This window comes from Pteronotus mesoamericanus, unplaced genomic scaffold (assembly GCF_021234165.1).
Source record: "Pteronotus mesoamericanus isolate MK-2021 breed Mesoamerican mustached bat unplaced genomic scaffold, CSHL_Meso_final contig_41, whole genome shotgun sequence".
Classification (NCBI taxonomy): Eukaryota; Metazoa; Chordata; class Mammalia; order Chiroptera; family Mormoopidae; genus Pteronotus; species Pteronotus mesoamericanus.
The window spans coordinates 1,713,356-1,739,135 of NW_026555152.1; the positions used below are offsets into that span (position 1 = coordinate 1,713,356).

At 42.9% G+C, this 25,780-nt stretch overlaps 1 protein-coding gene across 1 annotated transcript; it reads right to left on the reverse strand.

Annotated features, from left to right (window-relative positions):
* Positions 1–417: 417 nt before the first annotated feature.
* ALOX5AP (arachidonate 5-lipoxygenase activating protein) lies at positions 418–25,780 on the reverse strand. Its single transcript, XM_054577058.1, has 5 exons — positions 25,671–25,780; positions 19,040–19,139; positions 12,101–12,171; positions 7,398–7,479; positions 418–819 (listed from the first exon to the last, which is right to left on the reverse strand). Exons 1-5 carry the CDS (start codon positions 25,738–25,740, stop codon positions 657–659), a joined length of 486 nt encoding a protein of 161 aa, XP_054433033.1. The 5' UTR covers positions 25,741–25,780; the 3' UTR covers positions 418–656.

The following is a 25,780-nucleotide window of genomic DNA, read 5'->3' on the forward strand; positions in this document are numbered from 1 at the left end:
TGTGCATATGGTGCTGGGAGAGGTCAGAGGGCAACACAGAGACCAACCTGGAGACAGGGAAGGTTTCTTGGAAGAGGCAAGTCTTTAGTTGTTTCTCTTCTGTTTCCTTGTTTAGTGGTATTTGCTCATTAAGAAATTTCAAATAATACATGAAAATACAAATAAGAGAGTAAAACTTACTTCAGAAATAATCACAGTTGGCCTTTTAGTGAATACCCTTCCAGGCATGTGCACATGTGTGTGTAAGGATAGTGTATGTCTTATTATCATCATTTAGGTCGAGGAAAACAGATTAGTTGTTCAACTGTAACAACAGACCCACAAAAAATTCAGCCACCAGCTTAAAACCTGCCTCTGCATTTTATTGTAGGAAAGCACAAATCTGGTCCCAAAACATCTTCAGAAAGCAGGGTAAGCCAAGAAACATACAGAGTGGGCCTGAATAACAAATCTGGGGCCACTGCCATTTTCTAGGGACAAAGCTGACACAGAATTATTTTCTTCCAGGAAAAGCATGGTTAACTCAAGCTGTGAGGTCCAGATGGTCATTAGACTTACTTCCAACCTAAGAGGAGCTGCATCTCTGCAAGGGTTGAATGATGATGACTCCAAGGTATTGATCAGATGAGAGCACCAACCCTATATCCAGTGGAGAGTTAGGGAATGAGAAGCAGAGGAGAGATGGTGGTGGTGATTGTCTTTATGTAGTTTTCGAAGTCACTTCCAAAAAATAGGATGAGGTAATAGTTGAGTATGCCAGCAAGAGACATGAGGAACAGGAACAGTATGATACGCTTCCCAAATATGTAGCCCGGAGTGCTGGAAAAGGAGAGAGAAACCTGTAGAAGCTGCACAAATGACACCCATTAAACAAAAAGACATTATCACTTTGAAATACACAGGAGTTAAATTATAGCTCTTTTCACTCATGAATGCTCCATTTACTTTGTATGAAGAATGCAAGTGTCTTAGCTATTATTAGTCATTGAACATATTTCAAAACCCAGTTAAAGAGCCTAGCCCTCACCCTGACTGGTGTGTCTCAGTGGATTGAGCATCAGCCTGTGAACCAAAAGGTCATCGGTTTGGTTCCCGGTCAGGGCACATGCCTGGGTTGCAGTCCAGGTCTCCAGTTTGGTGGTGTGCAAGAGGCAACCAATCCATTTGGCAACCAGAACCCCTCAACAAGAACAGCTAGCTCAGCTGAACAAGTGAGTTAATGCCTCTAAACCTGATTCTTGCTATAATCAGGGAGCAAAATTTTGTTCCCACAGATCATGTTACAAATTTTACTTTTTTGAAAGGGAACCCAAAATTTCACAATGTAACCCATAATTTCCCATGACAAGAGTTTGAAAGCCATTCAGTAGTTGAGTATCAACCTTCCTACTACCGAAAGTGTGATCCGCGGACCAGCAGCATGGAACTCATTAGAAATGCAGAATCCAAGGCCCCTTCCTGGTCTGTGGGATCAGTATCTGCATTTTGACAAGCTCTCTGGTGACTTCTGGACACACTCAACTTTGAGAAGCACCTGTTAATTGAGGCGCCTTGCTCCATGGCCAGCCATGCTCTTCTTTCCTTTGCTGTCTTGGATCACAGTAATGCTCATGTATTGAGAACTTCTATCTCCATATTGGGAGGGTGAGGGATATGATCTCCAAAGAAAGGGTTATTGATGGGATTGTGTCTCACCCAGATTCACACATTTAAGTCCTAAACTTCAGTAGCTCAGAGTATTTGGAGATAGGGCCTTGAAAGAGGTAATGAAGATAAAATGAGGGCACTAGGGCAGACCCCAATTCAATCTGACAATAAGATGACCAGGTGAAGACACAGGGAGAAGATGATCATCTACACAACAACTCAAGGAAAGAGGCCTCAGAAGCAAGTGACATCCAGAACTGTGAGACACTAAATTTCTGTTGTTTGAGCCCCTCAGTGTGTGGCACTTTGTTATGGTGGCTGTAGCAGATGAATGCTGAGTTACCTGCTAATGCCAGTAAGAAAGAGAAAAAAAAGTAAAGGAGTCTATTTTTTTCAGGCAGAAAACAGAGGGTACAGAGGCATTAAATTACAAAAAGTCAAATATTGTGGTGGCTCTGATTTATCATATGAATGAGGCCATCATATGCTCATTACAGAAACAAAAAAGAGGGGATTTGTGAAGCTGTTCAGAATGTACTTGAGATAAATCTAGATAAATCTGTGATGAGGAATGGAATGGTGATGATTCCTAATGGAATAACAGTCCTTTTAATATGGGCAGGATTTTACAAAGGTCTCAAGGCATACCACCCTTAAAGAGGTGTTTCCATGGTGCTTCAACCTCTCTCAGGCTGTGCAAAGAGGACTGAGTACATGCCCACCATGTGCAAAGCCAAGTGTGAATGGGGTCCCCAGCCAGGCACTTCACTGATGAATTTTTAAATATCTCAAGCTTGGAGATGGGCTATGGCCCTAGGGTAGACAAGATATGCACAAATAAAGAGCTGCCCCAGGCTCAGGCAAAGCCACATGGAACCTGCAATGAGGCAGAGCACAGAGGAAGAACAAGGGGTCCCGACTGAGAACATACTGTCTATCAGCCTTTGAACCTGTAGACCTCTCTTTTAGTATTTCTAAAAGTTAATGCATATCCCAGACAAGAAAAAGGTAAAAGAGTTCATCATTGCCAAACCAGTATTACAAGAAAAGTTAAAGGCACTTCTTTAAAAATAAGAAAAAGAAAAGATCAAAAATATAAATAATAGCCCTGGCTGGTGTGGCTCAGTGGATTGAGCACTGGCCTGTGAACCAAAGGGTCACCATTTTGATTCCCAGTCAGGGCATATGCCTGAATTGCAAACCAGGTCCTCAGCTGGGGGGGTGCAAGAGGCCATTACACTTTGATGTTTCTCTCCTCCCTCCTTTCCCCTCTCCCTAAAAATAAACAAATAAAATCTTTAAATATATATATAAATAATAAAATGTCAATAACTACATACTTATCAATAATCACTTTAAGTGTAAATGGGTTAAATGGTCCAATTCATTCAGGGGGGCTGAATGAATAAGAAAACAAAGCCCACACATATACTACCTACAAGAGGCCCACTTCAGATCAAAAGACACATGCAGACTGAAAGTAAAGGGATGGAAAAAGATATTTCATGCAAATGGAAACTTTTGTAAAGCTGGGGTAGCAAGACCTATGTCAGACAAAATAGACTTTAAAACAAAGGCTATAACAAGCAACAAAGAAGGACATTTCATATAAAATAGCCAAGATATGGAAGCAACCTAAGTGTCCATGGATAGAAAAATGGATAAACAAATGGATAAAAAAGATGTGGTACATACGTGTATATGCAATGGAACATTTTAAAAGAATAAAATCCTACCATTTGCAAAATCATGGATGGACCTAGAGGGTATTATGCTAAGTGAAATAAGTCAGACAGAAAGAGACAAGTACCATATGATTTCACTTACATGTGGAATTTTTTAAAACAAAATAACTGAACAATCAAAAGCAAAACAGACTCATAGATACAGAGAACAAACTGATCGTTGCCAGATGGGAGGGGTTTGGGGAGGTAAAAATGGTGAAGTGATTAAAAAGTACAAATTACCAGTTACAAAATAGTCACTGGGATGTAAAATATAACATAGGGGATATAGTCAATAATATTGTAATAACTATGTATGGTGTCAGGTGGGTACTAGACTTATTGGGAGAATCACTTCATAAATTATACAAATGTCTAACCATTATGCCGTATGCCTGAAATTAATGTAATATTAAATGTCAGCCATGATTGAAAAATTTTTAATAATTATATAAATAAGTAAATATTGATTCACAGTTATCTCCAAATGGAATGGAGAAGGTCAGAATGAAATAATTAAGCATCTGTAGAAATCAGGTACTTTATACCTGTGACTTCACTTAACTCTCAGAACCACTCTGTGAAGTATGATTAACCTATTTCCCAGGTAGGGAAACTGAGAACAGACAGGTTGAATGATTTACCTAAGATCACACAGCCAGAAAGAGGCAGAGTGGGAACTCAAACAGGCTGCATGAGTCCTGCTCTTTCTACCACACTGGCCTCCTGAGGACTCCTTTAGATTCCGGAGACTAGGATTTGGTTATAAGTTTTGGAGCAAATGTGCCCTCACCCGTCAACACACACAGCATGAAATCTACAGAAAAACATAAAAAAGGCATTGTGCCAAACAATTTCCATCTTGAATGTGTCTAAAACGTCCAGGAAGCAGAGATATGGTGGGAGAGCGGTGAGCCCAGGCATTCAGAGACCCGAATTCCAACCCCAGCTCTCTGCAGTGCAGCCTTGGGAGACTCTCAGGCCCTCTCCCACTTCACACAAAAATGTACACAAACTATGGGTGGTAAAAGAAGACTGTGTGGTCTCTCTGGCTTTAAAACTCTGTTCTTTTCAATAAGGAAATATCACCATAAACCTGATAACTTCTAAAGGGAAAAAAAAATCATAAGGTCTCTGAAAGCAGGATATAATCTCCTTCATTCACCCACCCATCCCCTATATATCAGGTCCTCCATAAATGTGTGTCGCATGAATGAATCATTCTCAGAAAAGAAGCATGAGCAGCCTTCTCCGGTTCCCAAACGCCATGAATATAAGAATCACCCAAAAAAGTTGTAAAAATGCAGATTCCTGAGCCTCCACCTCAGAGGTTCTGGTTCCATACATCTAGGGAGGGGGCCAGGAATCTAACCCCACGAGAATCTGGTGTAGTTGGTTGGTGAGTTTCATTTTGAAAATTCCATCCTTGAGACCCAGGATGGGTGTCACCCAGGAGTTCCAAAAGAAGCAAGTTCATTCTCCAACTCTGGTGAAATAACCCCATGGTCCACATTTGTAGGAACAGGGCGAGGAGCTCTAAAAATATTGACACTAAAAGGGAAAATGACACGGAGGAACCAGTTTTTTTGAAAATTGTGCCCATTAGTATGTTGGCAGTTTAATATTTCTGGACTTGCCCTTGCCCCTGATCCCCAGCGTCTCCTTGGGAGAATGGCCCAGAACAGGTGATCATTAAATGTTTACTAAGTGAATGCTGAATGAATGAGGGGGAGATACACCAAGGAACATGTTCCCGACCCACTGCACCAAAATTGACAGTGGAACTTCTGAAGGGGACAAGCCAAAGCAAATTCTGGAGAGATGCAGAGATGATCTAGAGCCCAAGGGAGAGATTTTTGGGAAGGAGCTCCACTGAGCAGGACCTTCCTCCATGGTGAGGCCAAGAACTAAAGCAGATCCCCAAGGCATTAGGCCATTAAGGTGTCTGAGAGATTAAGTGTTACACAGTCCAGAGACAGAGGTGGATGGACAAAAGATGGGAGTCCCCGATGCAAGTAGTTTCTAGAAGGCAGAATTGAAAATCCCTTTGGACCAACCACAAAGCCCCTCAAGCTTGCATGTACCCAGGTACATTTTGGTCTAGATTAGGACTGGACTTCTTATCCAATATACAGCATATCATTTATATGGGCTCAGAACTGTGTTAAGAAACATTGCAGGGCCATGCTTGGTGTCAGCAGGAAAGAGCACCATGACTAAGTAACAGCTGCCAGCACTGACCATGGGGAAGGGTGGTGGAATCTTCCTTTTTTTTTTTTAAGATTTTATTTATTTATTTTTAGAGAGAGGGAAAAGGAGGGAGAAAGAGAGGGTGAGAAACAGCAATCAGCTGCCTCTTTCGGGTCCCTTGTTCGGGACCTGGCCCACAACTGGGGACCTGGCCTGCAGCCAAGGCATGTGCCCTGACTGGGAATCAAACCAGCAACTTCTCCGTCTGCAGACCAGTGCTCAATCCACTGAGCCACACCAGCCAGGGTGGTGATAGGATCTTCTTATACCATGCGATGGGAGAAACCAGAGAGGAGTTTAAGAGGTCAGGCCATTTACATTTCAATGAGGTCTGGAGAAATCAAATATTTTTTAGATTTCAAGCCCATATTCTAGTATCCATTTCCTAGTAGTGATTACCTTTAAAATAAAAAGCACCTATGAATAAATGGACAAATTTTGTCATGCACCACAGATTGTCTTAGCATTAAAGCAACTTTAAGGTCTCAGGCAAGTGGTGACAGATAAAAAGAAAAACTGTGACCTGGTCAAATCCCCAGAACTTTGAGGAGGAAGACGGGACTGCATGGGAAGCCAACTAAGAGCAGAGCTTCCTTATTTTATTGATAGACACTGCACCCACTCCAGATCCTGTCAGCAGAGATCTCCTGCGGGAAAGCAGAATAGAGTCTTTCCAAGGTCAAAAAGGATGAAGGACATCATTAGGACAGTGTTGATAAAAATAAGAGAGAGGATGGAATTGTGGTTTTAGAGGATTAATAGGAGGGCCTCCAGAGAGGAATGAAGGAGACCTGAGCACCAGGAAAGAATTGGTGAAAGAAGCTATCCTTCTCCGGCTGTTGCTCACCACCAAGTCACCAAATCATTTAGCTTTGGAGCTCCTGGTTCCTCAGAAGTAATGCTTTCACCTGCCAACTTCCTGGAATGTCACTGCTTTGGCACCACTGAAGGATGCTATCTAAATGGAGGACCCATTAGCCACTAGAGAAGTTTGTTATTGTAAAAGGCCGGGAGGAGTGAGAAACTAGACAAGGAAGAAAATTGGAGGGGAAGGCTGGGCCCAGCCTCCCAGAACAAATTTCTGGTTCTCAGCTCCTCTCTGCTACGTTAGGAATTCTGTTCTCTTAAGCATACTGGTCACTCAGATGTTTCTTCTGTAAGAACCATCATTTATTTAATTGAATCACACTTCTCAGTCCAGGTGGAGTGGAAGTGTTAACTGCTGCTTTGGCACCATCTATAAACCCATGCAACAGTGACTCTTTTCTGGGTCTCCATCCTCTGCCTGTGATTGTATCGTATGTTCTCAACCTTCCTTCTGGTGATCCCTGGAATATCAGTTACTCAAGAGAACTTATCACAAGATGAAAGCTTTAGTTCTCATTTCTCTGGGCAAACAATGAAATGTTTCATGCACCAGAGGACCAGGGATGCTAGACATAGAATGTCATTCAAGCCCCAGACTGTGAAGGGTGGGTTAGAGGGTATGGGGTTGCAAGGAATGTACAGCACATGGCATTAAAAACAACTTTTGTGAGCCTAACACCATGGACAGGAATTGTTCAATGGAAATACTAGTCAAGCCCCCCACTTGTCTTTTCAGAGCCCACAAATTTCAGGGAGAAAAGGAGGAAGGATCCTAGTCAGCCTTGGCCCTCCCACCCCAAGTGGTCCCCCAGGCCCTCAAATGCTATGCAGAATATGGTTGTGAATTATCACTCTCCTTGCTCAATTAATGTGACTGCTCTGTGGTTCTTAAACACTCCCAGTGCCTACCTCTGAGTCCTCTCTCCTAGGTAGCCGACAAAGTACTTTTGCCTCACGAACAGATACATCAGCCCAGCAAAAGCAGCAGGAACTAAGTGAAAAAAAAATACACATTAGTTTTGTAGATGTTAAAACAGGCTAAGTTAGCACAGTCATTGTACAATTACTGTTCATGAAAAAATCTAGCAGAGGTCTCAGGCTATGACTGTCTGAGCTGATGTGAACTTCAGCAAACAACCTATGGCTGGAAGAAATCTGAAAATTTTAATAGCAATGTTATAGATGGTCAAAGGCATATAAAAGATGTTTGACATCACTAATCATAAGAGAAATGCATATTAAAACCACAACAAGGTATCACCTCACATCTGTCAGAATGGCCATCATCAATAAATCAACAAACAACATGTTGGTACAGATGTGAAGAAAAGGGAACCCTCATGCACTGTTGGTGGGAATGCAGATCATCTCATTTAAGCAACCCTGTGAGTACACATGGTGACTACATGAGTTTTCAATGGTGGCCGTAACAAGCAGCCACAAACTTACTATCTTAAAGTAAGATAAATTTATTATCTGGAAGTCACAAGTCCAAAATGGGTCCATTGAGCTAAAATCCAGGTGTCAGCATGTCTGCATTCCTTCCTGAGGATCTAGGGCAGAATCGGTTTCCTTGCCTCTTTCAGCTTCCAGAGATGAGAAGTTGCTGAGGTTCCTTTCAACCAAGAAATTCTACCATTATTATATCGATAAGATATGATGATTATCAAACAGGGTTTACTGACATTTTTTTCCTTTAGCAATGCCAACATGTGTTTAAATGGGGAATTCATAGTCCCAGGCTCTGACGTACCTGCACTGCCTTTGTATTTGTCTAGCTGGAACAACTCTAGATTCATCTACATCAAGTATCTTCAAAAACAGAAAATGCATCATGTCTCCAAATATGAGCATATTTTGACTTGGTTTTTCAAGTCTTGCTGGACATGCTCTTCATTTAACTCTGGATAGAAAGTATAAAATAAATAGTGGGCTTACTGACAGCCTCATGGAGCACAGAAAGAGGCCACAAGTTGTCCCTGAGTGGTTTCTGCTGCCATCCCTCACCTCTCTTCTCTATCACTGCCTTTATTCTTTTACTGCATAGCACTTCTCATTCTTGGCTATAATTTATTCATTCACTGATTTTCTGTGGTCCATCTTGCCAACTACAGTGGGCATCCCCACCATCTCTTTATTGGTCACTGTGTATCCAAGCACAGGGCTTGTCACAGAGTATGTCTATTGCACAAATGAATAAAGTAAAAGGCTACTTGTGAAAAATCCAGGACACAGCCCAAAAGACCAGGACTCTCATCTTGGTTTGTTATTCACCAGCTGAGTAACCTTGAGCAAATGACCTTGTCTCTCTGAACCCAAGTGTCCTTCCTCAAAGATGACAGAAAAAATAATATCCACTATACCCACTTCATGAACTGGGAGAATGTGATGAGGACTAAATAGTTCAACAGAGAACACAAGTGGTCTTTTCTGATACACCCTGCTGGGCCACAGCATGGACACTGGCCAGGTCATACCACACTTCCACCTGACACAGTGCCATTCTCCAAAGGGGACCAAAAAATATTACTCTGGTTTCCATTTAACTTTTTTATTTTATTGATTATGCTACTACAATTATCCCAATTTTTCCCCCTTTGCCCCACTCCACCCAGCACCCACCACCCCCTCAGGCATCCCCCCACCATTGTTGATGTCCATAGGTCATACATATAAGATCTTCGGGTGCTCCATTTCCTATACTGTAATTTACATCCCCATGGCTATGATGTTTAACTACATATTTGTTCTTCTTAATCCCCTCAACTCTTCACCCATTCCCCATACCCCCTTCCACCTGGCAACCATCAAAATGCTCTCCGTATCTATAATTATGTCTCTGTTCTTATTTGCTTCATTTGTTTTGTAGACTTAATGGTTAATATATATGTATTTATTGCCATTTTATTGTTCATAGTTTTGACCTTTTTTTTCTTAAATACATCTCTTTAACATTTTATATAATAATGGCTGGTAATGATGAACTCCTTTAGGTTTTTCTTGTCTGGGAAGCTCTTTATCTGCCCTTTGATTCTAAGTGATATCTTTGCTGGCTAGAGCAATCTTGGCTGTAGGTCCTTGCTTTTCATCACTTTGAATATTTTTTGCCAATCTTATCTAGCCTACAAAGTTTCTTTTGAGAAATTAGCTGAGAGTCTTACAGGAACTCCCCGATAGTTAACTAACTGCTTTTCTCTTGCTGCTTTTAAGATTCTTTCTATCTTTTCATTATGATATGTATTGGATTGGGTCTCCTTGCAGCCATCTTGTTTGGGACTCTCTGTGCTTCCTGGACTTGCATGTCTATTTCCTTCATCAAATTAGGGAAGTTTTCTTTCATTATTTTTTCAAATAGATTTCCACTCTCTTGCTTTTTCTCTTCTCCTTCTGGCACCCTTATAATGTGAATGTTGGACTGCTTGAAGTTGTCCCAGAGGCTGCTTATCCTATTCTCATTTTGTAAATTCTTTTTCCTTCTTATTTGTTCTGATTGATTGGTTTTTGTTTCCTTGTTTACCAAATCATCGATTTGATTCTTGGCTTTATCCACTCTGTTATTGTTTCCATGTAAATTGTTCTTTATTTCAGTTAGTGTATCTTTCATTTCTGACTGGACCTTTCTTACTCTGTTGATGTCCTCACTAAGTTCCTTGAGCATCCTTATTAACCAGTGTTTTGAACTCTGCATCTGATAGATTGCTTAACTCCATTTTGTTTAGTTCTTTTTCTGGAGATTTGATTTACTCTTTTATTTGGGCCATGTTTCTTTGTTTCCTCATTTTGGCAGCCTCCCTGTGTTTGTTTCTATGTATTGAGTAGAGCTGCTATGACTCCCTGTCTTGGTAGAATAACCTGATGTATTATTTTCCTGTGGGTTCTAGTGGCATAGCCTCCCCTATCACCCAAGCTGGGTACTAGGTGCAACTTTTTGTGGTCTGACACCCTCCTCTTGTACCTGAGCCTTGATTGCTGTTGGTAAGTCAATTGGAAGGATTTACCCAGGCCAATCAGCTGCAAGGACTGGCTGTGTCCACTGACTACCAACCCCCACCCTTCGTAGAGAATCAGCTCTGCAGCAGCAGGGTGGTGTGCTCCAACATGGTCTATAGCTGTCTACTGTGTGCACAGGCTCTGGAGTTTCCCAGGTGGTGCACGCCAAGGTCAGCCCAGACTTCTGTTTTGCCCAGGTCAACCCTGCATGAACTGTAAAGCAATCTAAGATATCTATGACTTGTGCTGGGTTTGGGGATTCCTAGGCAAAGCCAAGCTGTGAATCTAGGCTGGCTGCTGCTAGTGCCAGGCCTGGGGCCACTTAGCAAGAGGTACAGGGGTGCTAGGTGCTCACTGTGGCCTGCTGTTGCTTGTTTGAGAGGATTTAGGAAGTTGTGAAACATGAGCCTAGACCAGCCATTCATATGGAAAAGTTACTGTTAACAGATTGGATGGACCCATAATTTGAGTGGGATGGAGTCTCAGGGGATTTCCAGAGTGGGACAAACAGTGTTAGCCAAGTTGAGGGAGACTCAGATACAGCATCCACCTGCCAGCTCTGTGGCTCTGTGGGGGAAGGGTTCAGAAAAGGGGCAATGACCTCTGCCCACCTTTTGTATCTGGGAGAAAGCTATTCCTCAGCCATTGTTTTGATGCCAGACACTTCAATTCCTCCCTGTATGCCACTGGTACCTTTCAAGGTGCTACTCTCATGCTAGAGCTCAGAGGGAGTGAGTCTGAGTAAGTCCATGTGTGGGTTCTTTAAGAGGAGCTGCTTGGGACTCCAAAAGTTTCTTCCACCAATTCAATCTGTACTTGTTTTTGCAGCCAGAAGTTATGGGGCTTATCTTTCTGGCACTGGAACCCTGGGCTGGGGTGCCCTGAGATATCCCTCCTGATTTTTTATATACCACATATGGGTGTGGGACCAGCCCATTCTGCATTTCTGCCCCCCTACCAGTCTGGATGGATGTGGTTTCTTTAATTCTGTAGTTGTTGGATTTCCATTCAACTTGATTCCAATGGTTCTGGGTGATTATTGTTCTATAGTTTAGCTGTAATTTTGATGTGGTTATGCTAGGAAGCAAGACATGTTTACCTATGCCACCATCTTGACCAGAAGTCTCCATTTAATTTTAAATCGACTCTGGGAGTCAGCTTGCTGAAGTCAAGACTGTGGGCTAGAAAACTAGGGAGGTCTGGAGTCCTGGAACCCAGCCCATGATTCTGCAGATATTGGCCATGGGAGAACTGCCAGACTGGAAGCTTATTAGCAGAAAAGCCAAGTGAGAACAGCCCTAGAACATATTTCTCTGGTGCTCTCATTTATGCACTTGTATCTAAGCTAACACTGCTTAAAGATTCTGAGTCACATTTAGTCTTAAACCACCCATATCAGTACAGCCATTCTCATCCAGCCCTCAGGGAGCCAGCATTAGCAATGCATTATGACACCAATCCACAGGCAAAGAGCATGGAAACACAGCCTGTGAGAGGTCTCACCTCTCCAGAGCTTCACAGATCAGAGTTGGAGGTCAGGCAAAGTCTTTTGAACAAAGAGGCTGCGCTGGAGCCTCCTCAAGCACAGTTCAGAAAGAGAACACAAAGAGAAGCGGCATTACCTTGGCTGCACAATAGCCCCGCACTCCAGAGCACAACAAGGAAAGTGGGGTAGGCGTCAACACAGTTCTGGCTATAGAATAAATAAATACAAAGAAGAGAAATTAGCAAACATGTTACCACAGTGTTGTCTGAAAATTACATGGGACACAAACCTTATTCATAATCACGTACATCTACCCACGAAAACTGGCACCAGCTACCACATCAGAAACGGACAGCTGTATAAAGTGACACATGTTCAGAATCCATTCACTCTCTTCTTAAATTAAGCCCATCAGAGACTCAGTTTCTTGATAGATTCACTTTGGCACAGTTCCTGCTCCTGGCTGTGCCAAGCACTTCTGGAATTCACAAGTAAGCAATACAGTGGCAACAGTCAGGGTGGGATGGCAGGGAGAAGAGCCTGGCTAAGGAGACCTTCTTGTCAGACACACAAGTTCTGATCCACAGGCTGGGCTGAGGAAGGGAAGGTGAGGTCATGCATTAAAGAAACCAGGGTGGGTTCAGAAAAGCTGATGTTCATAAAGTTATCCTACTAATTGTGCAGTTGCTTGGTGCAGGGTTCAGTCTTTGCTTCCATGGAGGGGTGCTCATTCTACATGAGGCACTGGGCTTGTGTTTTACACCTTTGTCTCCTTTAAGGTCTCTTCAACCCTGTGAGTACACATGGTGACTGCATGAGTTTTTGGTGGCAGCTCTAACAAGTAGCCACAAACTTACTGCCTTAAGACAAATTTATTATCTGGAAGTCATAAGTCCAAAATGGGTTTTATTGGGTTAAAATCCAGCTGTCAGCATGTCTGCATTTTTTCCAGGGGATCTCGGACAGAATCCATTTCCTTACCTTTTTTAGCTTCTAGAGAACCTAGAAGGTTCTCTAGAACCTTCTATAGGGACCTATGAGGTCTATAGGGACCTTGGTGGCCCCTTCCAACCTCAAAGCCAGCAATGGCCAAGCAAGTCTTTTTTTATACTGAATTGGTCTGACACCAACACTTTTTCTTCCTTCCTCCAAAATTAAAGTGACATTTTTATCACATTGGGTCTACCCAAATAATCAAGAACATTCTCCTTATCTTAAAGTCAACTGGTTACTCACTTAAATTCCCCCTTGTTGTGTAACATAATGTATTCATAGGATTAGGATAGGGGCTATGATCTTTGAGGGGCCATGATTCTACCTACAACTATTCTCATGTTTCAGATGATAAATGAAGACTGGGAAAAGTTGAATAAGTTGCCCAGGGTCACCCAGCTATGGAGTGGCAAAGCCAAGATTCACACGCTGGTCAACCTGACTCTAAATCAGGTCTGTTACCTTTTTGACTATAAGAAATTAAATAGCAAGTGTCCTCTTGAAGAGTTTACAGCCTAGATCAGGACAACTGATAAGAATATCCATTTAAAAACAACCCAACAGTACAAGGAAGCACAGAAGGGGGACGGGCAACAGGATAGCTTGGAAGGACATGAAACTAGGATTGAGTCCCTGACCTGATATTGATCAACTGTTGGTCATTGACATGACACTCTCTCTAAACTTAGTCTCCTTGCCTGTAAAACTAAGAAGCTGATCATGAATAACTCTAAGATCTATTTAAGCTCTGAAAGCTGGTGGTTTAATTTTTAGGTGGTTCTCAGGGTATGCTCCTGAATCAGCAGAAACCTCCATGAAATTTGTTAGAAATGCAGATGTTAATGACCACCTCAGACCTCCAGAATAAAAAACTCTGGGGTAGACCTAGCAGTCTGTGTTTTAATAAGCCATTGGGATGATCCTGATACACGCTCAAGTTTGAAAATCACTGGTCTCATGTAACTCAAACTATGCAGGTAAAAAGCCAAAAGGCAATTTTCAAAATACAGTTGACATTTCATCCAAATTCCTTCCTTGGGTTCCTTCATCTGGATCCCTCCTGATTTGGTCCTCGTGATTTTCCTTCTCAATCAGCTGTGAACACCTCTTCAAACTAATAGGGCCTTGTACCTCAGGGAGGGCCACAGGGAACTCTGAAATGACCAGCCCGTGGGCCATTCTCTGCAGAGAACCCAAAGAAGCCAGCAGTGTTCCTGCGTCAGGGACCTTCCTGTCTCTCAGGTGATCAAAACAGCCTTTACTGGAGGAGCCAATGAATGAAAAGCTAAGAAACCAGTGCGTCCCACACTGGGATACAGACACAGGAGAGAACAAAGACACATTGACCTTGCCATGTGCTCTGGATGCCCAGGATTGTCACTTATCTAGTGAACAGGGCAGGAGCCCCTTACAAATACCACCTGGGATGAAGCACTAGCCCAGACTGAGAGCTGCAGTAGCAATTATGCATGAACATGACCTCTATTCTATATGTTATGAGAGGACAAAATTACTGCCTCAGGACTGAGAATGTGACCCATTTCCCAGTTCAAGGAAACTAGAGTGAACATCTCTTTTTGTTTAGTTGAATAACATTCTGTATCTGATGGGCTTTAATATCTGATGCTCCCACAGTTTATAAGTCGATTAATACAAAGATCATCCCTGCTTCTGCTTTTGTTGGTTGGATGGTTGGTTGGTTGGTTTTAAAGTAATGGTTTTGTCTGAGTGATGCAACATTCCTAATAATTCTTCATTGTCCAGGGTATTTGCTCATTAGACAGACTGTCTAGTGATTTGACACTGTGCCAGCCATTCAGTCATTCCTGCCTGTTGTCTCAAGTCACCATGGTCCCTAATAAAACAATGTCTGTAGAGTCAAATGAAACTCTCCCAGCTATAAAAGAATGAATTCCTCCTGTGGATTTCTAGAACATGCCCTAATCCTGCCCCTCGCTCTGGCTTAAGTCTGTACTCTCTTCCAACCCAGAACCTCTGACACATCTCAACCTGAAGCTCCATGCACACGTGCCCCTCCTTGACAGAGGGCCACTGCTGGGATGAATTCAAATAGCTGTGCTCAGTGATGTAGTGCTTCTTGCTGTGGACTCAAATGAGCATTCACGTGGTCTTTGAAGTCACAAAGCCAGCGTCCAATGTGGGAATGCCACTTAGTGGTTGTATGAAAGTGAATGCATCTCCTGGCCTCCTGAAACTTCAATTTTCTCATCTGTTTGAGGTGAATGGAGATATCAGTAATTCCCTTTCTGGATTGTCATGGCAATAATGAGCTAAAGCAGTGTCTTGCTCACAGGTGGCACTCAAGAAATGGTGGTTATTCTTGCTCCAATGTCTTCCTTCCTAGAATCCCCTATGAAATTTGACTTTCCTACTGACAAATATTTATTATTCCAAATTTTCTTTTGTGGAAATTTCTGTGCTATTTTTTTTCCTGCAAGACAAAACCGACAAAACCCACTTTTCTTCTCATTACGTGAAGTACTCAGCAGATCTTGCAACAACTTATTGGGCTACATTCAGTTTGCTGTGCCAATGTTTTGATGGAGAAAAGAACTCATTGATACTTTCCCTTTTACTTTCTCCACCTTTCAGAATGAAATATAGAAGCACTTAGTGTTTTGTTAGTTAGTGCTGGTTAATTTGAGTAAATAATAGTAATCATTTCAATACTAATTAATAGATTCAATGTAGCTCTATCACCTTCAAACAATTGAAAGTGAGGCTAGAGTGGATTCTGAGAGGTGCAGGGAAGAAGGAACACAAGGGTGGTATTTCCCAAAATGCATTTTGTAAAACACTAAATCCTTGATATGCTCTTCAAAACAGGGAAGGTCTGTAGTTGAATAAGACCTCCCCTTCTTAAAGAATCAAGAATAACAGTGCCCCTTAGGCACATTGAAGGCTCTCAAAAAGTCTTGCTGTACAGAACCTGTTCTTCTTGTATCACTTGTTAACACCTACAAAACTTGTCATCTGTGAAACATGTACTAGGAAATTAGACACCTCTCTGCAACCTGTACTTACCTGCACTAATGGGGAAAAGTCTTAGGTCAATCAGCTGAAATTTTTCTCCAGAAAACAAACTTTCACTGCTCTACCTGTGCTCACCATCTGCAAACAGGGCTTTGAACTGTTTTATGCCTATGAACAGAGAGTCAAGGTCAAGATTTTTTTCTCTTTCAAATGCTTGCTTAGCTCTGCCCTCTTAGGGTTGGGGGGTGGAGCAGACCATTAACAGATACCAAGTCTGAGCTGATGGGCCACACTTGGCTGTGATGTCTGTTTATCAATTGCCCCACAATCTTGAACTATCTATATCAGTCAACAGTCATATTTTATACTGAAAAATGTACACTGCACTTTTCAATCGCTAACATCATTTATCCATCCTACTACTTTTTCTTCATAGCCACAGTCTCTAAACATTTGTGGTCCTGCACCCTATCAACCAAAAGTTTTGATCATGCAGCCTTATAACAGGTACATTTTACATAAATTATATACACATGCTACTCCCCATCTGTACATTAAAAATGAGTAAATCTTAAGTTTCTATTATTTTTTTACCTTTAATATTTTATTTTATTTTTTAAATTAAATTTATTGGGGTGACATTGGTTAATAAGATCATATAGTATATTTCTTCTTTATTGTATCTTTTCCACTTAGTTTCTATTTTTTATATAGCAAGGTTAAAGACCTCCCTGTCTCTTCCTCTTGCACCCCCAGGACTCACCTTTTACCCTTCTTTCATGATTTTGGAGGCCCCTGGAGAAGCCATTGCTGGAGTTGGCTTTCTGCTGGACTAACCCATCACCCTGTCCCTGTAACTTCCAGAGGCAAGCAAACTAGGGACCATGTCTTACTGTAGTGATCCCCAGCACTTTCTATGCCCACCACAGGCACAAGCACATGCCAGCTGTTAGCTGGTCAGGGAGGAAGTGCATTTGTAACAGAAGCACAGTGGTATCTGGTCAACCTTTATCTCACAGAAAATTCTTCTTTCCCGCTTCCTCCCCACAGGTCTCCTCACCTCATTCTTCTTTTCTCCTCTCATAAAGGTTAAGTGGGAAAGACACTTGATGATGCTGGCTTGGGCTGCTGGAGGCCCCAGAGAGAACCAATTTCCCATGACACTTTTCAAACTCCTTCTTATGTCAAGAACACCATTGCAGAACCCGCAACCACCCTCCAACCACTACCAAAAGGCACTTCCAAAATTCAGAGGCTGGCAATGGGGCCAGGTATGAACACAGAGACCTCTTGGAAGCAGAGCTAGTTCACTCCTAGGGGAAAAGGCATAGACAGATGTCTGGCCTGCTCTGTTTCTTCTTCATTGCCAGCAACAGGCAATTTAATTTTTCCCAAGGGACAGTGGAATTCCACTGCATGGCCTCAATGCCTAACCTCTTTAAAGTAGACGGTCTGAGGAGTACCTAACAACACAGCATAACTGGTGAGAAAGTAGTAATCTGGGAGGAAAAAGCCTCCTTTTTCCAAACCCATGGAAGAGTATTAATGTTTGCTGTGGACTCCATGTTGAGAGAAGCTTTGGTGTTTCCCCAGGTCGAAGACACATTCGTTACAGCTGTTGCACATGGAATGTGTCTGCAGGGAGCTCTCAACTCTCCCCCTGCAAGTAGTTGATGGTATCTTGCATGCATTCACTGCCTTCCTTTAAATCAAACCAAAATGCCTATAGTCACATCTTTAAATTTATTCAGTTGATTCTGAGAATGAATACACTGAAGGCCCAAATGTTAAAATAGAAATATCACTGTAAAGCAGTTTAGGTGAGGATTTCTTTGAGATCAAGGTCCCGGAAAAACAGGGAGGCAGGATGGGGACCAGAAAATCAGGCTGGGATGACCCTACAAATGTGCCCATGAGTGGCTCAGACTACATATACAGAAATTTAGAAGTTGGGGGACAAAATGGGACGATGATGAAAAGTGGCAAAGGAGTGGACTCCCCCTCTGAATTCCCCATTCCTATACCTCATTTAAATAGATAGATAGATAGATAGATAGATAGATAGATAGATAGATGAGGCAAAGGACAGAAAAGAAAGTATGTCAAGGAGTGTGGTAAAGGCCTGCTGAGTTGAGAGCCTTTCAAGTTACTTTAATTCACAGGAGCCAATGGTGGCCCTGAGTATGGAGACTTTTCCCAAGTTGCTCCCGCAGAGCCTCTGACCCTTCAGGCTGACTTTGTCCTTGTGTTTCCTTGTACTATTTTTGCCACTCTAAAAGTCTTTTCTTGGGTGGCCATGACTCCTTCCTTGAAAGGATCTCTAGGGACATCAGAGTAACCTCTGAAGCCAAACCTGAAGGCCCTTCACCAGATAACAGTCAAAATCTTCCTTTCCTACAGACCTCTAGTCACAGACCCAGAGGAGCAGCAGACATGTATTCCACACAGAGCAAAAATGGGGGTTTGAATAAATTCTGTTGCATCCCAAATACCCAGCTCCTTCACTGGACTGCTCAGGTGTTTTCAAGTAGCTCGTATATTCAAAAGCAAAAAATGAGAGGCAGGAGAGCCATTGCATCATTCCCCCATTCTTTCTGTTCTTGTTCTTGTTGCTCAAGGAGACCAGCATTATGAAATGCACTGTGTCATCCCCAGACTTTCACCGAGGAGACTGCAGGCTTAATAAGTAGCAGACTGCTGCCAGGGAGTCCTGCCTGTTGCTTCTGCAGCTATAGGGTAAGGAGAAGCTGGTTTTTGTGGTATTTCCTCTGCACTAACCCAACAGGAAACTGGTCCACTATGTGACATTTAGTCTGGCCCCCAAACTTCTAGAACAAGGAGGACCTGAGGAGATTTCACCTCCTCATTCCCACAGTCCCCACTTCTATTCTTTAACTCGCTGAGATGGTAAGGGGTGTCCACAAAGCCTCCCTGGCCTTCAACCTCTCCTGGGAATACTAATACCCCAGCATTCAGAAGGTTGGGCCAGACAGACATGTGGCCTTGAGGGCGGTTGTCACTCTGATGGAAAGGTCCCTATCCCCATGCCCCCACTCTGTTGGTCAGCAGTATCAGGGTTTGGACTTACTTGGCAGTATAGACCCGTTCAAAGGCAAGTGTCCCCGTCCTCTGGAAGCTCCGCCCAACTTGGGTCCTGCTTTCATGTTCCACCTTGTGGGCGAAGAACCCTGCCAGGGGAAAGGTTTGCATTTGGGTTATAACCAGCATACTCATGAGTCTGCTGTCTCATATTAAATGTTAATACATTTTTTAACATCACCTCTAAACATCCCTAAACGTCCTCCATTAAAGGTCATTCAGCAAAAATTTATTCAGCAGCTACTCTCCCCTAATCACTGTTTTTGGTGTTGGTGATAAGATCGAGAGCAAGACAGTCCCCTTTCAAGGACTTTATAGCCAAAGGAAAAAGACAAAGAAGTGAAGTAGAAATTACTATACAGCAATTTACGCTAAGATGAAACTGAGTGAGACACAGTGCTATGAAGGAGCAAAGGAGGCAACTTAATTCAGTGTTCAGGTTACAGAAGGATTCTTAGAGCAAGTGACACCTAGAATAAAGTCTGAAGAATAAGTTGGAATTAACTAAGTGGGTAGGGGGACAGGGGACAACAGGGAAGATCACTCTATTCAAGTGGAATGATCCAGAGGCAAGATCTTCCCTTGCCTCAGTATGTCTAGCTCATCATGGGGAGTGGGGAGTAGAACCTGGCTGAATTACAAATGAAGCCAGAGAGACAGGTGGTAAATTGTTCTTTCAGTGACATTTATCTGTTATCATTTGCCATGAGCCAGACAGTTAGCTTGCATAGAAAACAAAACACACAAAGAGCCTTGGACTGGGGAGATTCTGTGCTGGCAAGGATAGAAGAGAGGAGACAGACCATACACAGCAAGCAAAATACATCAACTGCAATTAGACAGTGTGTGAAGTTGTGGGCAAAGAAGAAGCAGAGCATGATATGGGGCTACTGAAGTGCCCAACAGGGTAGACAGAGTGAGTCTCAGGGAGGAAACAGTATGTAAGCCAAGGCTTGAAGAAGATGATGGTTGAGGAGGGCCCACTGGATTTAACAGTGCAACTGAGACCTTGATGAGAGCCATGTTAATAAATCTGGAATTTATCTCCATCTCTAGAGAAAAGAGGAATTAGTGACAGGTGTAAACTTACCCATGGCATAATCAGAAAGCCACCCTGTTTTTTAGTGTGAGCACCATGGAGAGGGGTGAGACCAAGACAGGAGAGAAGATGGGAGGGAGCTGATGAGGGTGATGGCTGTGGGATGTAAGAGATGCCGTAAAAAAGGCAGAATCCAGAGGTTTGTCTATAGATTGGATGTCGGAGGGGTGGGTGTGGATGAAGCATGCATGTGCTCTTGCCCCTCCCCCACCCCATTTCATTCCTTTACTCCATTTCCAGAGTGAAAAGGGGAGAGGAAGTGAGGTTGTAAGGGATCCATCCACAAGGTTCCTCCCAAAAAGTGTGGAACAGATGCCTTATCAATTGTGTATTTGAATAAAAGCCTTTCATGGTTTTCTGTTTGGCAAAAGTGCATTTCTTCCCCAAGAATGGGCCCATTTTGAGCACATCTCTAGGGTCAGCTTATATAAACAAGGATCTACCATACTGCAGGCACTCTGATAGACACGTGACATAGGTTCCCTTATTGGGCCAATGCTGTCCCCACTTTGTAGACAAGGGGACTGAGGTTCATGGAGGCTAAATAACTATGTCAGAGTCACCCTTCTGGGAGCAGTAAAGCTAGGGATCAGATTCAGCTGGGCCTACAAGGGCGTTTTCCTCTCACTGCCACGTTGACATTCACTGCACAATTTCCTCAGTTACACAGGGTTTAAGCACATGTCTCTCCATTCTGAGTGTCTCATTGTACAGAACCCAGTAGAAAATTTTAATTGTTGTCTTTCTAGAACCTAAGGTGACATCCTGGCCTCTAAACATGTATGCTGGGACAGTATTAAGAAAGTCAGAGGTTATTTTTGCAACCAGCATCACAACTTGACTCTACTTCCCTGAGTTTACCCTTCTTCCTCTCTCTGCTCAGAGAACAAACCCCTTCCTCTTTTCCAAGGCTTGCCCTCTACCTGTAACCTTGACACTGCTCCTGCCACCTCTTCAGATCTTTGTTTCACTGGTATTTTTCATATTTTCTGAAAATTCAGGATTTTTTTCTCTTTCTCTTTACTCTGGAAACACTCAAATCTTTCCCACTCTTAAAAAAAGAAAGAAACCTGTCTCTATCAAATATTCCACTAGATCTGCCTCTCCTTCCTTCTAAGCTAGACTTTAAAGAGTTGGGCTACATTTACCAACTCCAACCCCAACACTTTGTTATCCTCAACTATGTTGCAAAAACTCTGCATGCAAAGACAATTAACACACTTATCTTGGCCAGCTGCTAACATTAGGCCAAACCAGAGAGAGAGAGAGAGAGAGAGACTCAGAGAGAGAAGTCTGCAAACCATTCTTGAGAATCAGTCATACACCAGGCACTTTTAGCTGCCTTACCTATGTAATTCCTTGCAGTACCTTCAACCACGACACTGGAATTTATTAGTAAGTTTGCTTTTCAGGTGAGGAAACTGAGAGCCAGAAAAGTTAAATAATTTTTTCAGGGTTGCATTAAAAAATTGTGAGATTTTAGTTAACTGCAAAGTTAATATAAGCCAGTAGTGTGATACAAGTCTCCAAAAGAATATCTCATACATAGATTATTTGAATAGAATTGGTGTCTAGATCTCAGGAACAGAAGACACCGATCTGCATTGTAGAATAAACATGGCACGATGGAAAGAGTGAGCAATGACAAGGGACTCTGGAAACCAAGGAATATGAGAAATGATCTGTTGAAGAAGGAATGTTACAGCTGATTTTGTAAACACAGAAGCAGCAGGCATAGTTTCGACTTTTCCAAAGAATAGAAACAGGACTGATAAGTAGAAGTTATGGGGCATATTTCATCTCAATATTAGAAAGAAGTTTCTGGATAGTGAGTCCTCAAATAAATGAACTTGAGGCAATATACATAGTGTAAGCATCTACACTTTGGAGGAAATTTGAATCCCATCTTCACCACCCTGACTCTAAGACCTCCAACCAGTGGTCTACCCTTTTTAAGGTCTACCCACTTTGCTCATCTGTAAAATAGGAATAATAATATCATTTTTGTATATATTCTATAGAGTGCAAGGACTAAATGAGATAGCATTAATATTATGCCCAGAACGAAGGACTCTGCTTGACACAAAGCAAACTGTCACTATACCTGGCAATGGGCACGGCACGCCCATTGGGTTGTGAGATCTCCACTGCAGCAGTATTCCTGTAGAAGCTGCGGAGGATGTGTAAATATTTCTGCACTGGGGAACTTCATGAGTCCCTGATCTTGTTTCTAGAACCCATCAAACCCCAGATTGTGTTGTGAGGTCCTCCAATATGGAGGTCCATGAGACTCACAGTGGGAGCATATGTATTGGGGTGGGAGTAGCAGGGAAGCCATGGAAAAGTGGTCCCTACCAGCTCTATGGCCCTCCTTATCACAGTTCTCCCAAACCTTTATGACTACAGGGCCATCATGTTGCCCTTCTTGGCTTCAGAGTAAGAAGAGACTTGAAGAGGTTGCCACTCTTAGAGGACAGAGATGATGCTAACTCCTACCACTTCCCCTACCACCAGAAGGACTGTGGGAACAGCTCCCCTGTTGGAGGGCACCTTTTCCCTGCTGTCCTCAGTTAGGTTCACCTCTGCTCCCAATCTAATTGCTTTGGCTTCCAGTGGGAGTCACCTTCTCCAAATATGTGTTCCACCTTTGTTCCATGTCAAAGCTACTGGCACCTGGGCAAGAGAAGTTATAGATTCTCTGGATATTTTTCATAGGAAATGCATGTATCAATCCTCCCAGGGAAGCCAGGCTCTGGTAGTTATGGCCTAGCTTTCTTACAATGATATATTTCAAACTTGTTCTGCATTTCTGTGTCCATGTTCTGCTGGATCAAGCTGGAAGAGGGCCAGCCACATGTTCAGAAATCTTGATGACTAAAGAACGTTTGAAAGGCAGATGAGGAAGTTCCACCAAGTGGCTGGGTCTTGGCCTCTCCAGAAAATGAGCTCACATGCTGTACCAAGGCACAGAGCCCTGGATCTCAGCTCAGGTGCACATGGACTTGTCTTGGACAAAGACCAAGTGTGCAGTGCCTGGCAACAGTATTTAAATATTTCTTAAAATGAACAGGAAGTGTTTGGAATGATGTTTGTGGGCAAGAGGGAGAACAGCACAGCTTTTGCATATTTTCCAAACCCTGTAAGGTAGATCTATGGTTGCCACATTGAGGTTGATTAGAATTGCAAAGAGAGGCTCTGGATATACATTTGTGCTTTTGTGTTTGCTTAGAAACTGACAGAGAAAACAAGCAGAAGTGCTATCTCCCAAGTCATTGGAATTTTTCTTGTTCTCCTACGTGGCATGTTTAACACTTATACAGAAAAGGCCTCACATAGTGAGCTCCATATTGCATGGCAGCCCAGGTCTGGGCCTCACAGGAGAGCACGGCTTGTCCTGAGCCACTCAAGGGCTGGCAAGGGCTCTTTCTGTGGCTTCCGTTTGTCCATTCACCAAGCACAGATGGGACAGCACTGTATAAGGTCACTCCACCCCCATGTTGCTACAGCTGCTCACAGGTGGCTGGGGAGGGGCAGAGGCTGGGTCATGTGGGGTTTTCCTAGCATGAAAAAGTCTCTAGCCTAAAACAGTAGCTCCATGCTTGTCCATACTTGTACCTCCCCCACCAGGAAACTTCTATCCCACTCATCTGTTGGTGGACTCTGTGAGTGAGGCCACAACATTCTCTCTCTCTCTATCTATCTTAAATGGTCTCTAGATTGTGGTTAAGAGTTAGACATTTGACCATCTGTAACCCCTCCTCCCACTTTGTACTGAAGAACATCTTAATCTCATCTGCCAAAAATTATTAAAATATCACCATCTAGGTCAATTCTGCTCATAGTTTTCTATACCATTGCAGAAAAGCCCAACACCCACTCTACAGCCCAGGGCCAGGTCCTGGTGCATCTCTGTTAGGAAAGATGAAGAGACTGTTCTCATAACAGGAGATATTGCAGCAGCAACACCCCATCTCATCCACAGCTCTGAACTGAGAAGGAGGTGCTCAGAATGAAGGCCAACCTCGCAGCTGAGCTTGGCTTTGTCCTCATAGGTGGTGAGAGACCACTGGCTCCCTGACCATAACATTCATCAGCTATGTTGTTAGGTCTGTGGGGAAGGGCCAGAGGGAAGATTCTCTACAAAGCTCAACCAGCACGGCCTGCCCACCACCCTTACTACTGCCTCCCAGAGGAGTCCTTGCAGACTTCCTGCTGACTGTGCCTGCTCATCTCATCTCACTGCCCTTCCCCTCCCTGGAGGGAAGGAACCAGAGCTGTCTCCTCACTGCTCTCTCCCTATGTAACCAGGACACTGGCACAAGTGGGGTCCTGCAGGTGTCTGCAGGGATATGCTCATTGACAAACTGAGGGAGCCCAGGCACAGTGCCCACAGGAAACAACAGTGACTTGAGGAAATGGCAGCCTGAACAATCCCATTGTTCTCTCCTGAGCTGCAACTCTACTGTATGTGGTTTCGTATGAACACATTTGGGTCAGAAAGTTGTGAAGTGCTGTTCCTTGTAGGAAACCTCCTCAGAGCATGCAAAGTTGGGCTTCTGGGGGTGGCAGGGCTCACTCTGTGCCCAAATAAGCCTCTGTCCACATTCAAATTGAGAGAAAATATCAGAATATCCCAAATTGATGAAATACTCAAATTTCCAAAGTGTGACAGTGTGTAAACATTTATTATCATTAAGCTATAGAGCTGCCCTTAATAAGTGCTCTCCTTTTATCTGTGTCTTAACAGATTGCAAAATACAGAGCCACTGGAGATACTTATAAAAATAGTCTGATGAAGTCCTAATTCAGAGCCTTTAGGGGAGAGTCTTACACAGTCCTACTTTTCTCAGATCTGGGTATCCTACTTGGTTTTTGTTAAACTGATACCAAGTTAATGGATGTGCAGCCCCAAACAAACCCCCCCCTTTATGTAAGTATATAATGCATATAGAGAATGCTTCAAAAATTATACACTGCTAGAAAAAAAGTATTACAAAGAACATGTTTCTTCAAAAGAAAAAAAGCAACATACATAAATAATGACAAGGTGATATCCCTTTCACAAACCCCCAAATTCACTTTTTTTAGCTTATACTTTACAGGCAACCTCAGATGCAGTGAAGTCGGCCAAGTTGCACAGAGTAAAGCCCAGTGTCTGAGTGAACATGTCTTGTCTTCCTTTTCTAGGCTTCTCACCTTCCTCTCTGGCCCCATTAACTAATAATAGTTAAAATGATGATGGCAGGCCCTTTGGTGAGGGTCTTTATAAAGCCTCTAGGTGGCTGTTCTGGCACTGCAAACATGACTAGTCAGCACTATTAAAGTGAAAGAAAGACTAAAACAAGGAAAACTCTCAATCCATGCAGAAATACATATATCTCTACACATTTGAATAAAAAGAAACAAATATAGATAAAGCAAAGGTACAGATACACAAACACAGAGAACTGTGTAAGCCTGACTTTCAAGCCACTAACAAATATCCCTTTGTTTTTCTTCCCAAGTAAGAGGCTTCACTTACCATTCTGGACCACGCTGATGAGGGTGACGATAGCTAGCAGGACAATGTTGCCCAGGGTTTCTTGGTCCATGTTTGCTTCAGGTTCACCAGTGAGGACTGCTCAGTGGCAC

Coding starts and splice junctions, on each gene's coding strand:
- ALOX5AP (XM_054577058.1), bottom strand. CDS start 25,740: ATGGACCAAGAAACCCTGGGCAACATTGTCCTGCTAGCTATCGTCACC. Junction 12,172..19,039: donor GAACGGGTCTATACTGCCAA/GTAAGTCCAAAC, acceptor TTTATTCTATAG/CCAGAACTGTGTTGACGCCT. Junction 820..7,397: donor CTAGGAGAGAGGACTCAGAG/GTAGGCACTGGG, acceptor CTCCTTTTCCAG/CACTCCGGGCTACATATTTG.